General features: G+C 46.7%; 1 protein-coding gene across 1 annotated transcript in view; it reads right to left on the minus strand.

Moving 5' to 3' along the window:
• The window catches only part of NLRC5 (NLR family CARD domain containing 5), a 76,858-nt gene that overhangs the window by 35,988 nt on the left and 24,260 nt on the right, over positions 1 to 16,610 (minus strand). The window contains exons 10-20 of the mRNA XM_026652762.1: positions 16,396 to 16,446; positions 14,535 to 14,600; positions 10,091 to 10,174; positions 7,859 to 7,942; positions 7,253 to 7,342; positions 6,344 to 6,409; positions 5,050 to 5,163; positions 3,573 to 3,656; positions 1,225 to 1,308; positions 451 to 540; positions 268 to 315 (exon numbers count right to left, since the gene is read on the minus strand). Coding sequence (XP_026508547.1) covers positions 268 to 315; positions 451 to 540; positions 1,225 to 1,308; positions 3,573 to 3,656; positions 5,050 to 5,163; positions 6,344 to 6,409; positions 7,253 to 7,342; positions 7,859 to 7,942; positions 10,091 to 10,174; positions 14,535 to 14,600; positions 16,396 to 16,446 — 861 coding nt within the window. The remainder of the gene's footprint in view (positions 1 to 267; positions 316 to 450; positions 541 to 1,224; positions 1,309 to 3,572; positions 3,657 to 5,049; positions 5,164 to 6,343; positions 6,410 to 7,252; positions 7,343 to 7,858; positions 7,943 to 10,090; positions 10,175 to 14,534; positions 14,601 to 16,395; positions 16,447 to 16,610) is intronic.

Genomic DNA, 16,610 nt, shown 5'->3' on the forward strand with positions numbered 1-16,610 from the left:
AGCGCCTTTGGTCAGGTGGCTGCGCAGGAGGAAGTGAACTCCCATCCCTATCACCCACTGCTGACCCTGCCACCCCATCCCGCACACTCCCGGCTGCCCACCCTCATCCACACCACCCAGCTGCTCCCTGCCTCCACTATTCCCAGCCAGCATTCAGAGCCCAAAGGACCCCTGATTTTGACACCCCATGGAAACCGCTCTATTGCAACATGGACATCTAGATACTATGGGAATGGCACACAGGAAATGCTTGGACAGGATCTTTACCTGACATTTTCCCAGAAGGTTAAATGGACCGACTGAGCGTTTCCCAGGCTGTAACCAAAAGAGAACACCATGAACACGCAGTCGGGAGAGGGCTGCTCACGTTTCATGGACTGCAAACCAAGGTCACGTGTCTCAAGCTTCAGCGCTGATGGGAAAACACAGCAAGAAGAGTCCCAAACATACCTGATGTCTATTGATTTAATGTGTTCCAGGGCCGATAAGCACTGAGCTAAGCCAAACACAGCACTCAAGGAGATCTGATTGCCACTCAGCCTAGAGGAAGAGATGGAATAAAACCATTATTTTCAAAGGATTAAATCCTCATCCTCATTATCATTAATGATTTATACGGTGCCATAAGATACAATAGAAATGGTCCTTGCTCTGCAGAACTTACAGTCTCACTGCAGCCGGGAGGGTGCTTCCCAGCTTGCGAAGAGAGACACTTGCTAGCTCTGCTCAAGCTGGTGCACTAAAAACCGCGGTGTAGCCAGGGACAGCACAGGAGGCAGCTCGGGCTAGCCGCTTGAGTACAAGGCCACCTGGACCACTGGCTATATGCCTGGACAGCTACCACAAGCCATCACCCACGCTACCCCTGTTTGCATTGCTATTTTTAGCACACTAGCTCCAGCCAAGCTAGCGTGTGTGTGTCTAGGCGAGCTAAAAAACACACTCGCAGCTGCAGCGTAGGCATACCCTAAGGGCCTGACGCTCTGCTGCTTTGCACCGCCTGTCCGCATTTCCATCTATGCAAATGTAACTCAGTCCAAGCGAGTGTTACACAAATTAGATGTCAAACACGCCCATCCCCTTGTGTGTGAGTGGAAAATTCCAGTGTGGTAGCATTTCACACCTATTTTGCACAGGTTTAAACAACTATCCACAGGGTAAGTCAAGGGTGGGAATTAGGCCAAATATTTCAAACAAGCTACATAATGACGAGTGATCACTTACTTGAGGGAACTCACTGCCTTCAGCTCCGGAAGGAGTCCAACCAGCTTCCCGACTCCCTGGTCACCCAGAGAGTTATTTGACAAACTAGGATTTAAAGGAAGATATTTATTTTTCATTAAGGAGAAAATAATATGGTCTAGATAATACTTAGTCCTGCCGTGAGTGCAGGGGTCTGGGCGAGATGACCTCGCGAGGTCCCCTCCAGTCCTGCGATTCTATGACTTTATAATATACACGGTATGCTCCCTTAATGTCAGTCCCCAAAGGGCAGAGCACTGGCATCCTCGGATGCAAATCAAAGCCACAGGTAGCTCATCCAGTCTCCTCCTTGCCTTTTTGGTCAAATAAGTTGACGCACGGTGGCCTATGTCAACCCTACTTTGTAGCGTAGCCCAGGCCTCAGGACTAAAACCTGGGGGGCGCAAGGCCACTGACAGGATCTGGAGCATTGCAACTCTAACTCGAATCCAGTCGAGTGTCCTCCCACTGACAGGAGTAAGTCCACTGAAGTCAACAGAGTCACGCCAGTGTGAACGAGAGGAGAAGCATGTTCAGAACCTCCTCATCGTCTGATGCCTGTTCAGTAGCCTCTGGAACGAGCTGGTGCTTCTCATCCCCAGAGGTCAGACAGCCATATCCATCAGGAGGATCTCAAATTGGCCCTGGTGTTACCAGGTTCAGCAGAGGAACCCAGGCATGAATGAGTCCCAGACAATGCAACTTTTCTGTTTTGCAAAACTTGTTGAGGTTTCAAGATCAGTTTTCGTTCCGATGCTGAAGGACAATGAGACCTTTCGAAATTTTGACCAAAAATAAAAGAGAATCCGAGACTCATCCCAGAACAGCTTGGCGGTTAAGGCACTTGCCTAGGGTATGGAAGGCCCATGTTTGGAACAGGCTCGCGAACCTGGCTCTCCCATGGCCCAGCCAAGTGTCCTAACCAGCAGGCTAGTCTAGATCTCTCTTGATCTCTTCCCCCCCGCCACCAGAAAACAACTCCATCCTGGGCCTGAATTTCCCTCCAAACAGATGCATTTCCACAAAGCATTTCAGGGTTGACAAAATGACTTTTTTGACGGAAAAAAAAGTTTTGCCATACTACTGAGAATAAACTCCCCGCTTGCACCTTTCCTGGGTCAGGCAGGAGGCACATTGGCAGGGCAGTTAGCTGGGAAGGTTGCACTGCTGCCACTAAAGTTATACCTGTTCTGTGAGTACATAGAAGACTTCAGTCTCCAGGCCATCCATATAAATATATATTTCATTACACAATAGGAAGACATCAGTTCCCATCTCTTCTCCTACCAGGAAAGCCGTTTAAAAGTGTTGCTATGCTGAATTTGGCCTAGCAGAGGGGGTTGAAATCTCCATTACAATGCACTGCCTCTGATGCAGGCACTGTCCCTCAGGCAACATAATTAAAGGAGTCTCTGAGGTACAGGCAGCCATTTCCCTAGAAATATGCAGGCTTCATACAAATGCTCACTTGACTCATTGAAGTCTCTTCCTCGGGGCTCTGGCAAGAGGCCTGGGGAAAGTTGCATCAAGCACTGCCCCATATCATAGAAATGCTCCACTTCCCAGACCAGTACGGAAGCATGCAGGATTAAAATTGGCTTTGTACATGCTTTTGACCAAGCAACTTGATTGCTTGAATGCTTACGGAAAGTGGACACTAAAAGATAGTTTGACCATCCATTGTTGGGTTTAATGCAAGAACCACTGGGTGAAATCTCTCGCCTATGTTACACAGGAAGTCATGTTAAATTATCATAATGGTCCTTTCTGGCTGTAAAAATCTAGGAATCTCTGAAATCCTACATCTGGGCAAGTCTATGACCACAAAACCAAGAACCACCTCCCGCTGCTAGCAAATAGAACGACTCCTTTTGTTTACACGGTAGAGATCTGTGCTTTCGTGCTGAAGATCCTAGGTAAGCTGTGTTGACGATCTATACGTGAGCATCACACCCTATTGTGAATGTGCAAAAGAGAGGCACATTTTGCATGCACGCAAATGAACCAATGGAACAATTTGCTCTAGGCATGTGGTGGATTCTCCGTCACTCCCAGTGTTTCAATCAAGACTGGATGTCTTTCTAGTAGATACGTTCCAGCTCAAATACACATGAATGGGCTCGATGCAGAACTTACTGGGCAAAGTTCTCTGCCCTGTGTTATGCAGGAGGTTAGAGTAGACAACCACCCTTCTGGCCTTAAAATTATGAATCTCTGAACAACTAACTGGGGCCTATAAATAAGGCCCAACATTTAAAAATATTTATTATAAACAATATCCCAACAAATCGCAAAAATACAACTTAGCTCTAAAAAATAAGAAGACTCACTCGAGCTCTGATACGCTGCTACATTTCTTCAATACAGTGCACAACTTGTCCAGATCTCTGGTGGGAAAACCACAGTCTGTCAGCCTAAGAAAGAAAGCAGCCCCCCCACCCCAAATCATGAGATGGGCTTAAAAATCATGAGATTTTAAAAAAATAATAATGTTTAAGTTCTTTTCATTGCCTTCTGGTGTTTGAGTCTTTTGTTTATACTCAGGTCACACTTTCCTGTTTTTCTCTGCAAACACGAGGATTAGAAACATACTTTTTCATACATCCAGGAGCTGGGGGTTTTAAGAAACCCATGAAACTAATGATAAAATCATGAGAGTTGGCAATGCTGCCGTAACCCAGAGGTTTAAACTGCATCTGACTGAAAGAGCGAGTTGTTCTACAAGAGACTTTCAAAATCAGATTTAAAATGAGCTCTGCTTGGGAAAAATATTAAGGTAAAACAGCAAGAGCTACACTGAATTCCACCTCAGCCCTCTGAATACAACCCTGCATAGCAGCCCAGCACTGACCAGTGGATACGGCAGGGGGCCAGGTGACTGAGGTGCTATTCTGAGGTGTGTGACCTTGATCAAGTCACAACACTGTTTTGTGCCTCAGTTTCTCCATCTGTAAAATGGGGATAATATGTATATGAAAATTATGAGTAAAAGTGCTCTATGGACACTGAGCGTTATCATTTGCTAAGAGATGAGGCTGGCTGTCCTTTATCATTATTGATTTGTATTACAATAGCACATGGAGGTCCCCACTGAAACTGCCCCTGTGAACCCCATTGTTCTCAGAACAGTGCATACACATGGTAAGAGGTCCTCACTGTCCCAAGGAGCTTTACACTTAAACAGACAGAGGGTGGGATAAATGAAGGATGATTAGCCTCCTCTTACAGATGAGGAACCAAGGCACAAAATAACCAAGTGACTTGTCCAAGGTCACACAGGGAGTCTGTGGCAGGGCAGGGATTTGAGCCCAGCTATCATGAGTCCTACTTGAGAGCTATATCCAGATGCCCATCCTTCCTCTTGACAGCCTGCAAGAGATACGAACACACACTGACCTATACAGGTTTATATAGTCTGAATTAAATCCGGACTTGGGTTTGAGTCCAGAATCTTCTTGCAATGCATGTCCCAGAACAAGAGTAACTGACTAGCTCAGCAAATCCAGTTCCCACCTCTGACCTGCTGGTTGAAATACTAACCACAGACTGGTTTGGTGAATGAGACCTCATAACTAGACATCAAAGTGGGCTCCTGCAGGACTGCACAAGCACTAACCACAGAGCCACCGGTGCAGTGCATCCTAGACTTTACCCCCACGCAAAGATAATAACGATAAACAATGAGAAGTGACTCTTCCTTTCAACAGCCTCGTCAATGCTACTCCCCATTTGAACTTGCATCAGAAATGGTTTTCTCAGCTGCAGACACCAAAGATCTCTGAACGCCCATGAAAAGCATCAAGCTACCTTATTTTCCTTGAGACCACAGACTTCTGGCTCTCACCTCCACCTGACTGGTCCCCACTACGAGAGGTATCCCTGTAACAATACACATGATCAGACCTGAACATGAACTGTCCTCTGAAAAGACAAGGTGAAGAGAAGAACTCAAGGAGTCGTACGTAAGTAACCATTCCACAGGGAGCACCCACCTCCACAAGAAGCCAGCGCAAAAAGCAGGACAAATGATTGGAAGTATACATTGCTTTCCCTGGTTTGTAACGCCACCATGGATTTGCCACCATGATCTACCTCAAAGAGCTTGTCTCTGACCAGCTCATTTCCCTGCACTTGTCTAGCACTAGCCAATTCTTCCTTCCAGTGGTTAACGAAATACTTGTGAGAAGGGCTGTTTGAAATTTTTCCATCCAAACTGGTTTTGGGCAGAAATATAGGTTTTGACGGAACAAAGATTTTTGTGAAAAATGTCTGTCTTGTGTGGAGAAATTTCCATTTTTTGCTCAAAAACAGGACACCCCAAAACTGAAATATTTTGATTCTAAAATGCCACACTGTGGTGCATCATGGGAGTTGCAGTTCAGGTATCTCTTGTTCCCATTTTTCTCTAGGAGCTGGGCTCCCCAGTTGGACTGCATCTCCCATGATGCAACATGGTCATGCAACTCCTCACTAAGAAGGGGAGACTCTGGTGCATCATGGGAGATGTAGTCCAACCAGTGAGCCCAACTTATAGGGAATAGGAGCATAAGGCACCTGAACTACAGCTCTCATGAGGCAAATGGCAGCATTTCAGAATCAAAATATTTTGAATTTTTTTTTTGCCCAAACTTTCTGAGACCATAAACCTCATTTTCTGACCAGCTTGACTTGTGAGTTATATATATGATGACCCCAGAATTTACTGTAAGCTGAACTTGATGCCATTCTATGTGAACATATCTGAGAATCAGGTTTTGTAACTATTCGACCTGCCCCCCTGTTGTGTAGCACAGCTGTGTGGTGTTAAACAATTGCTACATTGATGACCTTTTATCTTAGCATAGTCTGCTATGCTTGGGGTCCTGTGGGATGAAATGTGCTGTTCAGATGTAAGACGTTATAATCAGGGGCAGCACTGTCAGGATACACAGTGCACCCTAGTGATCAACTAAATCATATGTCTGGATTCATTCCAACATGTAAATAATAGGAAAATGTAAGGAACAGATGGGGGGGGGGAATTAACATTTCAGCCATGCTCTGACTTGTGATCAGCATGGACTGATACACAGAACAAAGGATCTGTTTCCATGTGATGTACCTGGAATGGGTAGAGGCAAATTCTTTATCTCCTATAAACTTCAGGATTGCAGTCTGATGATGAAGGCTGTGGAAGAAAGAGATGACAAACAAGGTCACACTCGGTTCACTGACTATCACTAATTTATATTGTATTTACTCTCGATAATATTATGGGGTTTTCTCAAAATGACTGTCATCACTTCAAAGGTCAATTCAAATATTACCATTAGACAGCAGTTCCAAGGTCAATTAAAATATTACCCAAGACAACCAGCTATCTCACTTGAGTCTAATTATGCAATATCAACTGAATAGTTCAGGAACACTAGCAAGGAAAAGGTCCTGTTGAAGTTATTACACTTAACAACATGGAGTCTTGTCTACAGTTGGGAATTTTAGTCAGGGTTTGGGGAGGGAACCCATCAGTGCTTCTGCCAGTTCAACTGAACCAGTGAAAATTTCTCTCTAAAACCCCCTGGTGCCAATAGCATGAGAGAGGCAAAAAAGGGGTTTTATGCGATGTGAAAAAAGACATTTTGACTCTCTGAAATCTGATTACTGTATATGATTCTCCGCTAAGGATTTTGGGAGTTTACCCTGAAAAATGCTGTTGATTCTGCAGGGTTATTCCTGCTAAACTGTACCGCTTTTAGCTATGAAGAAATACACAGCACTACAGAAATTAGAAGTGGATGGTCGTTTAGCCCATGTCCTGCCAATACAAGAATATTCCCTGCCACATATTTTCAGTGCTTGTAAGGATAAATACAGATTGTGAGGCACTCAGATACTGTGCTCACAAGGACCATATAAGTACCTATAGATAAATTAGATAGGCTAAAGGGGGCCATACAAGTGCCTTTAGATGACAGATTAGACAGATGAGATAGATCAGTTGAGTACAATTTCCTGATCTGACTTTGCATACCTGGCTTCAAACTCCACCACATTCAAGCAGGTGTTCACGGCATTCAACAGACAGCAAACACCGTCCACAGATATCTGGTTGTTACTGACACTGAGAAAGAAAACAACCAGACAAGCAAATGATTACCTATTAAAAAGCATGTGTGCAATAACAGACCATGAAGGAAGTCATTAGAGGGACATGATGGACATGGCTCTCATTGCGCGCGGGGGGGGGGGGGGCACCAGGAACATTCTAACATTTAATTTTTTTAAGTGGTCGGGCTGAAAACAGCTGAAGCCAGTATTCTTGGGGACAAGGCATTTGATGCTAAACTTCTCTATTCTGAAAGGATGAGACTCCGCTTCTGAACACAATGTTAGAAGCATGTGAGCTACCTAAGATTTCAGAGGTTCCTGGGCCTTCGGCTGCTCCTCTGTATGGGGGTATGTCTCACTCCAAGAGAGGCTTGATTGGCTTCCTCCTGACTCAATATTCCACCCATACTCCTATGTGAGGGCTAGGAAGGGTGTCAGCTTCCTTCTTGGTGGAACCCTGTCAGCGTCTATGTACAACAGCCACCATCTTCATCCCAGGGTAATTCGGGGGGTGCAAGGCAATACTTACTCCAACTGCTTGGAAATATGTACTTCAGGGAGACTCTCCGCCAGCTCTCTGCAGCCTTCATCACCAAGTTGGTTACCTGATAAACTGAGGGATTTTCCCATTAAAGTGGTTCATTCTGAACAGTGTAAATAACACAGAATCTCATCCTCCTACTCCACGCTCCTCCACTCCCCTGCTTGGCCCCAGTAGAACTGTGCAAATTGATTTTTCAGTTTACTGGCAATTCTGGGGGAAAAAACGACCCTAAAACAAAGTAGTTTCAGGTCAAACCAAAACCTTTTTTTTTTTTTTTTTTTTTTTTTTTTTTTTTTAATTTTCAGCAAATTAGGTCCAAGGAAACGTCTCAGTTTGACCATTTTGATTGGGTTTTTTAAATAAAATTAAAGGACATTTTGAAACAAAAAGTCATTTCAAACCAAGAACTCAAAATGTTTTGTTTTGAAAACTTTGAAACAAACTGTTTTGATTTAAAAAAATAATTGTAGGTTTGGTTTTTTTTAACCAAAACAATTTGGCAAAAACAACATGAATTCTCAAAATATTTCACTGTTGCCGAACCTGCATTTCCCCCCCGTAGCGAGGTGGTCACCTGCTCCAGCCGTAAAGGGCTTAAAACAGCCCAGGAGAGGGCTGTGGCTGGAAGCAAGCAGTTCCCAGGTTGATTGGGAAGGGCCTGGCTGCTTAGGAGCTCACAGGGTACCTGGAGTGGAGCAGGGCTGGGGGAAGGCCAGAGGAGCTGGGGAGCTCCGGCCTGGAAACCCCCCAGGCTGCAGGCCTTGTTGAAGGCCCAGAAGGGTACTGGGGTTGCAGAGGGCAGCCCAGGGGTAGGCCAAGGCAGCAGGTCCAAACCCAACCTTGCCTGTGATGAGTGGCTTGTACACTGCAGTCCGCCCCAGTGAGCGGGGGCTAGATGGTGACTGGCAGTAGCCTGATACTGAGGTGAGGTGGGGATAGTGGGTGGGGGTTCCCTTAGGTGGGGAAACCCAGATACTGTGGGGGTACTGCCAGGGGACAGCCCCCAAGAGAAGGGACACCGGGGTCCGGGAGGGACATGGAGGCCAGTGAAAGGCGAGACACCGGCCAGCAGAGGGCGCTCCGGAGGCTGGTGAGCTAATTCCCCGGGAGGCCAGCAGGAGGCGCCGTGGAGGTGAGCATTGCCCCGTTACACCCCGCAAAATAGTTTCGGACAAAAACTTTTGCCCTGCTCTACTTCCTACATGAAGCGACCTCGGGGGGGAGCTCTCCCCTCAGTGAGTCCACTTGGCTTCACATTGCTTCTGTGGGTGCTCCAGCCCCAACAAGAACCCTCCATTCGAGCACTTGGGGAGGGAATGTGACCCACAGAAGAGCCATGTCAACGGGTGGCTGCAGTCCTGATGGGAGGGGGAAACCACAGGGTAAGAAAGACCCTCTAACCCTAATCCCAGCCAGTCAGTGGGAGAGCTGGCCCTCTAAATCTGTGGTGCTGGGCTGGAGAATCACCTTGCCAGAGACATTAGATTTCCCTGAATTTCCTATTGCAAATAGGTTACAATGAAATCTGTACAGCCAGACCCTGCCTGGCACTACCTGCGCAAAAAAGGGGGGGGGGCAGTAGCTGCTAGTCCCCCCCAAAGGGGAAGGGCAAAGAGTGCGGCCATGGCCCTGCCTCTCCAGACCATCTAGCAGAGGTGGATGGCCTTGGAGGGGCATAAGGGCAGCGCAACAGGCATATCTGCCCTCTGTGCCCAAGAGTCCCAGGACACGTGTCTCCTCAAGGATCTAACAGATGTGCTCTAGTTCAAACAGGAATTAATGCATAGAAATCCGATGGCCTATGTTATACAGGCAGTCAGACCAGACCATCACAATGAATCCTTCTGGTTTCTGACTCTGTAAATGCCTTCCAGAGCTACTCCAGAGCAGCGCCGTTCCCCGGGGCCCCTGGCACATGCCTTTGCCTCTGGGGCACAGCGTGGCCAACAATGCTGTTTTAAAATAGGTGTCTCTGGTTACATTCCCGCAGAGCCAGACGCTGGGGTTTAGACACCCAACTCCCACTGCACTGAATCTTTTCTAAAATCCCAGCGTACCTAATCTCAGAACAACATGGCCCCCCTCTCCCCACTGGGGTGAGGAACACACATTACATTGGTGATTTGACATGATTTCTCCCTCTTCCGTCCCACCTACAGCAAGATCAACATTAGAAGGGACCCTTAGAGGAAACAGGATCTTTCCTGATGTACTTACTCCACTTCCGAGAAGTGGGCGCAGCCCCTGAGAAGAGCAGCGATCTCCCCTGCATGTTGTGAATTGAGGCTGCAATCCTGTAACCTACGAAGAGGAAGATTACAGTAAATGAGTGGTGAAGAGACAGACAGAGCAGGAGGCTGATATCAGAGTGCAGATAGTTCTAAGGGGATTTAGGGGGAATTCACATCTGGGATAAATGCAGAGAGGGCCAGTGGATGGGGCAGCAGACTGGGAGTCATCAGATCTGGATTCTGGTCCCGCCTCTGCCAGTGATGGGTGTGGGTGACCTTGGGCAAGCCACTTCACCCCTCTTTTGCCTCAGTTTCTCTAGTTGTAAAATGAGGATAATACTTTGTAAGGAGCTCTGAGAGCCTTCATTGACAAGTGCTATGAGAGTGCAAAGTTTTATTGCATAGTAAAGCCTCACCATCCTCCCTACAAGGAAGGTAAGCATTATCATTCCCATTTTACGAGCGGGGAAACTGAGGCACAGAGTGACACTAATTGTAGGTTGTGAGAAAAGGTCTTCACTTTTATCAGGTTTAAATTTGCTTCATTTCAACTTCATTCTAAATGCCTGTGTTCTTGTATTAGGAGAAAAGTGACTTTTCTTTCTGAATCCCAGAGGAGGCCTTGGAAAGAGTAGGTATCTGTTTACTTTAAAAACCACGTTGAGAGGGAGGGAGCATTAAAAGAGCTCAAATTAGATTCTTTGATCAAAACAATATGTTTTCTGGAACATAATCTTTGTTTTCAGCAGACACAGCAGCAGTTTAGGTCTCTAGACTGTGATTACTTCTTGGAAGGGATTGTCTCTTCTAGGGAGGTTTATGGTGCCCAGCACATGGGGCCCTGATCCTAATTGGGGTTCTGAGGGCTACCAGAATATAAATACTTAATTATAATAATACTCATGATGAGAAAAAGTGACTGCTACCAACACTCAGATATTACGGTGATGGACTGAATAGACAAAGTGTCCGCTCAGTCTTCTCTATACTATTATCTTGTGTATCTTTATCACCTGATACCAACCCAATGACCCCATGGTTCTGCGACTCCAATGCCCACCATCCCATGGAGGTGAGGAGAAGCAGGCTGGCTGCTTCCCAGTGCTCACAGCCCTCTCCTGCCACAAGTGCAGGCTCCACTGGGCTGGTGTCATGGCACGACAACATTGTGATACAAACTTCCCCGTGACAACATGACAGCACAATGAATTGTTGTAAAACCACATCAACTGAGCCCAGCTCGCAGTAACTGGGGGCCACTGGTTTGGACAGCCTGGGATTTTTATATTTTAACTACTCACCCAGCTCCATCTCTAATAGGTCTTCAAGAATAATAAAACAACAAACAAACCCTCTGAATGTAGGGTGACCAGACAGCAAGTGTGAAAAATCGGGACGGGGTGGGGGAGTAAAAGGAGCCTATATAAGAAAAAGCCCCAAAAATCGTGACTGTCCCTATAAAATTGGGACATCTGGTCACCCTATTCGAATGTAACGATTAATATGATGGCTGCTTTGCCTTTGTGTGGAACCTGTTCTCTGAGGATCTCAATTAACCCACGGAAATGTAGACATATTTCTAGGAACAGGACGATGAGATTAAATGAGCTGAATAGAGACAGAACAAGGGGCTGATATCAACTGTCAACAGGCACTTCAAGCATCCATTCCTCTCTAGATCCATCCAGAATTCCGCTTTTGAATTAATATAAACAGGCAGAGGGGACCAGGGAATAGGCTACTGGCTTGTGAGTTGGGAGAGTTGGGTTTTATTCTTAGCTCTGCCACTGACAGCTATGTGACCATGGGCAAGTCACTTGACCTCTCTGTGCCTCAGTTTCTCTACATAATGAGAAGACTTTTGTACAAATCTTTGAGATCCTTACAGGAAAAACGCTACGTGAGTTCAAACTACTATTATATAACAAAGTCACACAATTCCCCCTGTGATGTGGGTAATCATTACCCGTCCCGTTTTACAAATGGGCAAACCAAGGCACGGAACAGTAGGCTATGTGTAAGTTGTGAGGAAAAAGTATTTCCTTTCATCAGTTTTAAATTTTCCCTCTTTCAACTTCACTCAATAACCCCTTGTCCTTGTAATACGAGAGGGTGAACATAAGTGCCTGATCTACGTTCTCTACGCCGTCTATTATTCTGTGTACCTTTATCATCCAACACCAGCCACAATGAACGTAGGCTCTGTGAGTCCATCTCATGTCACCATATGGAGGTGAGGGGAAGCAGGCGGCCTGCTTCCCAATGCGTGCCTAGCCCTCTCCTGCCACAAGTGCAGGCTCTGCTGAGCTAGTGTCATGGCATAATGACATCATAGGATGATCAGATGGCAACTGTGACAAAATCGGACAGTGGGGGGGGGAGGGTAATAGGCACCTATATAAGAAAAAGTCCCAAAAAACGGGACTGTCCCTTTAAAAACGGGACATCTGGTCACCCTATGACATCACGATACAAATTTCCCCACGACAACATGACATCACAACAGAACACTGTAAAACCATGTCTGCTGAGCCCAGCTCACAGTAACTTGGGGTTACTGGTTTAGGCAGGCCGGGATTTTTGTATTTTAACCATTTACCCAGCTCTAGCTCCAACAGTCCTTAAAGAATAATAAAACAATAAACCCTTCTGCATGTCATGTTTAATAACTATTAGAATACCAATCACTTTTCATCCATAGATCTCAAAGTGTTTTACAAAGGAGGTCAGTCTCATCATCATTAATATGACTATTACTTTGCCCTTGTGTGAAATCTGTCAGCTGAGGGCCTCAATCAACCCATGGACATTTAAATACATTTCTAAGAACAGAAAGATTGGATTAAATGACCAGAAAGACAAACAGAACAGGGAACTCATTTCAGCTCTAAATGGGCCTTTCTAGGAATTATCCCTCTCTCGATCCATGGGGAATTCACATTAGGAATAGTGTAGACAGGCAGAGGGGCTCGGTGGATGGGGTACAGGACTGGGAGAAAGGTGATCAGTTGTTTTTCTCCCTATAAAATGGTCACAATCCTTCTGTAAAGTACTTGGGAATCTTTAAAGGCAAAGTGCTACGGGAGAGCAAAATGTTATTACGTAGTTCAGTCTCAACCCCGCCGCTATGCTGTTACTAAGAATTATCATCCCCATTTTACAAATGGGGGAAAAGAGGCACAGGGAGGTAAATGGTTTTGCCAAAGTCACTCAGGGAGTCAACTGCAGAGCAGGTGATAGAACCCAGGAGTCCAGATTCACAGATACGCTCACTTCCAGCCGTCTAACTTGCTAGTGGGTGGTGCTGTGACACAACTGTGCTAGGGAACCAGCAAAGAGGCTTGGAATAAAGTGCTGTCTCTTACCGCCATGTACTCCAGTTTGGGCTCCCTGATCCAGTCGAGCTTGCCATCCCCTGGCCAATCAGTGTATTTTTGTAACACCGCTGCCCCCTGAATTTTAGTGCTGGTGAAACGTGCTGGATTTAATAGGAATGAACATGGCAGCTCAGACCCATGGTCCACCTACTGTGCTACCCTGTCTCTGATAGTGGCCAGCACCAGATCCTACAGAGAAAGTGGCAAGAAACTGTGAAGTCGGTCACTATGCAATAGCCAACTCCTAGGGACATTTTCGTCACAACCCCTGCAGTTAGAGACTGGCTTTTGCTCTGATGCAGGAGGGTTTTTCTCCCTTCCACAATGCTTGTTTAAAAAAATCCTTACTGGTGGAAATCTGGATGCTCTCATTATCCTTATAACTATCCAGTCCATTTTTACTCCTGCTAAGCTCTTGTCCCCTCAGTTATATATAGTGGCAGGGAATTCCACAGGCTAATTGTATGCTGTGTTAAAGAGCCTTTCTTTTCATCAGGTTAAAATTTGCTGCCATTCAATTTCATGGAACATCCCCTTGTTCTTGTATTGGGAGAAAGGGCAGATAATAATCCCCAAGCTACCTTCTCTACACATGCCATCCATTATCCTCTTTATCGTCTTATGCCAGCCATGATGATCCCAGTGCTCTAAGAGTCCATCTCCCATCATCACGTGGAGGTGAGGGGAAGAAAGTCAGTTGCTTCCCAATGCGCACAGCCCTTTCCTGCCACAAGTGCAGGCTCTGCTGGGCTGGTGTCATGGCATGATGCCATTGTGATGCAAACCTTCCCATGACAACATGTGATGTCACAATTGAACATTGTCAAACCACATCAGCTGCTGAGCCCAACTCACAGTAACTTAGGGCCCTCATTTGGACAGGCTGGGATACTTTTAATGTCTAAACATTTATCCAGCCCTATTTCTAACAGCTCTTAAATCGTAATATCCTCTGCCTTTAATGACTAAAGCGGCTGTTACTTTGCCCATCTGTGGAACCTGTCATGTGAAGATCTCTAGTCACCCATAGAAATTTAAGTATATTTCTTTTACCGTAACTTCACATTTCTTATTTGAGCAGCATTTTCCTTTTTATGTTCCCTTCTCCTCAAATTTGATCTGCAAAGAAACAAAATATTTATCGGCCTTTGAAACTCCATCATGAGACATTTCGCTGTTGAATATTTTCCAGCTACATTGTGGGATACAGTCTGCACAGGGAAGGAATAAAGCTTTGTTGGAAGAAGTCACTGGGGGTACATTTAACACAGCAGCAGGGGCTGTAATTCCCAGCTTGGGGAGGCGAACTTGTGCTAGCTTTGATCGAGCTAGTGCGCGAACAGCAGTGTGGCTGCAGTGACATGGGCGGTGGGACGGGCTAGCCGCTCTGAGTGCATACCTAGGGTCTCAGATAGGCTTATACTTAGCCCATGCCTCCCACCGCCCACACCATCATGGCTACATTGCTATTTTTAGCATGCTAGCAGGATCAAAGCTAGTGCAGGTATGTCTACCCCAGCTGCAGTGCAGATGTCGCTTGAGTCTCTTTCCAGGATTCAGTTCTCTGGCCCAGCACTGCCGTAGTGCAGCTGAATCGGAGTCAGGAGGCTAAGGACTGCTCATTGCAAATGAAAACATTCAACTACGTAGCACAGCATGTGATGAAAGGTGCTTTCCGGCTGGGGCATTTTCAGACTGATCCTCTAAGAGAAAAACAAGGACCCATATTTTGCTTGGTATTTACTTACCTAGGGCTAAATCCATGCTGTCCCCACACATACGCAGTGGCATGAAAAGAGGCAACCAAGCAAGGTGCAAGAAGTGTTGTACCCCATTTATGCCCCACCCCCTAGAGAAAACATCAACATGGCCGTGATTCAGAATTGCCTTGCGACCTCTACTGTCATTTACTCCCATGCAAAATGCTCCCGTTCTGGATTAACAGTTTTACATTCCCTTGTAACAGGTGTACATGACTGCACGGGGTGCAGGGGAATTATGTCCCATTTCTCAGAGGCAGATTTAGGGTTTGTGGGGCCCTGTGCACAGCTTCATGTTCGGGTCCCCCCAGCCAAGAAAAAGAACATTCTCTCTTATCTCCCCCCCCCCGTTTTTTCATTCTTTTTTTCTTCATCCTCCTCCTATATTATAAGTAATGGGAATTAAATGACAATAAAGCGAGGTACCTTGATTGGGGCAGGAGGTTGGGGTGCAGAAGAGGGTGTGGGGGGCAAGCTCTGGGAGGGAGTTTGGGTGAGGGGTGCGGGCTCTGGGCTGGGGCAGGGGGTTGGGATGCAGGAGGGGGGCAGGGGGCGGCGCTTACCTTGGGCGGTGCAGCTCCCAAAGCGCAGTTTCCGGCCAATGGGAGCTGCAGAATCGGCGCTCAGGGCGGGGGCAGCGCATGAGACACACCCCCAGGGGCCGCAGGGACATGCCAGCAACTTCCGGGAGCAGCGCGGAGGGAGGGAGGCAGAGCGGGCAGGGAGACGCCTTAGCCCTGCTGCTGGCACGTCTCTGTGCATCCCTTGGGGGGATGGGGACAGCAGGTTTCCATGCACTGCCCGGAGGGCAGCGCACGGAGCCGCCTTCCCAACCAGGGGTGCACAGAGACGTGCCAGCAGCCGGACACTTCTGGGAGCGGTGTGGAGCCACTGACCACGGCATGAAGGTAGCCTGCCTGCCTGAGCCCTGCTGCGCCGCCAGCCGGGACTTGGGGGCAGGTTGTCAAATATTTGTCCTGCGTTTTGGGGGCCCCCCTGTCATTGGGGGCCCTGTGCCACAGCACGGTTTGTTTCATGGTAAATCTGCTCCTGCCATTTCTGGAGCCAGCAGTCACCAGTGTCCATGGTAGAAATGACTATTGTTTGAATCAGAATTCCCTTAAATACTCACAACTCCAAGATCAATTTCTCACCTGAGGACTTTTCTGGACTGGCCAGAAAAATATATCATGATGGTGTCCTTCCTGCAAGCAAAATACAACACACTATTAGGGTAAATGCTAAAGGATTAAACTTCTCATGCAGAAATGCTCACTAGGGGCCCTGCCTGCTCTCCTTGAAATGGACGGCAAAGCTCCCACTGAATTCAGTGGGGCTGAATCAAGCCTTAGAAATGTGCTGCTCTCAG

Source organism: Terrapene carolina, unplaced genomic scaffold (genome assembly GCF_002925995.2).
Source record: "Terrapene carolina triunguis isolate 2854851 unplaced genomic scaffold, T_m_triunguis-2.0 Scaffold130, whole genome shotgun sequence".
Lineage (NCBI taxonomy): Eukaryota > Metazoa > Chordata > Testudines > Emydidae > Terrapene > Terrapene triunguis.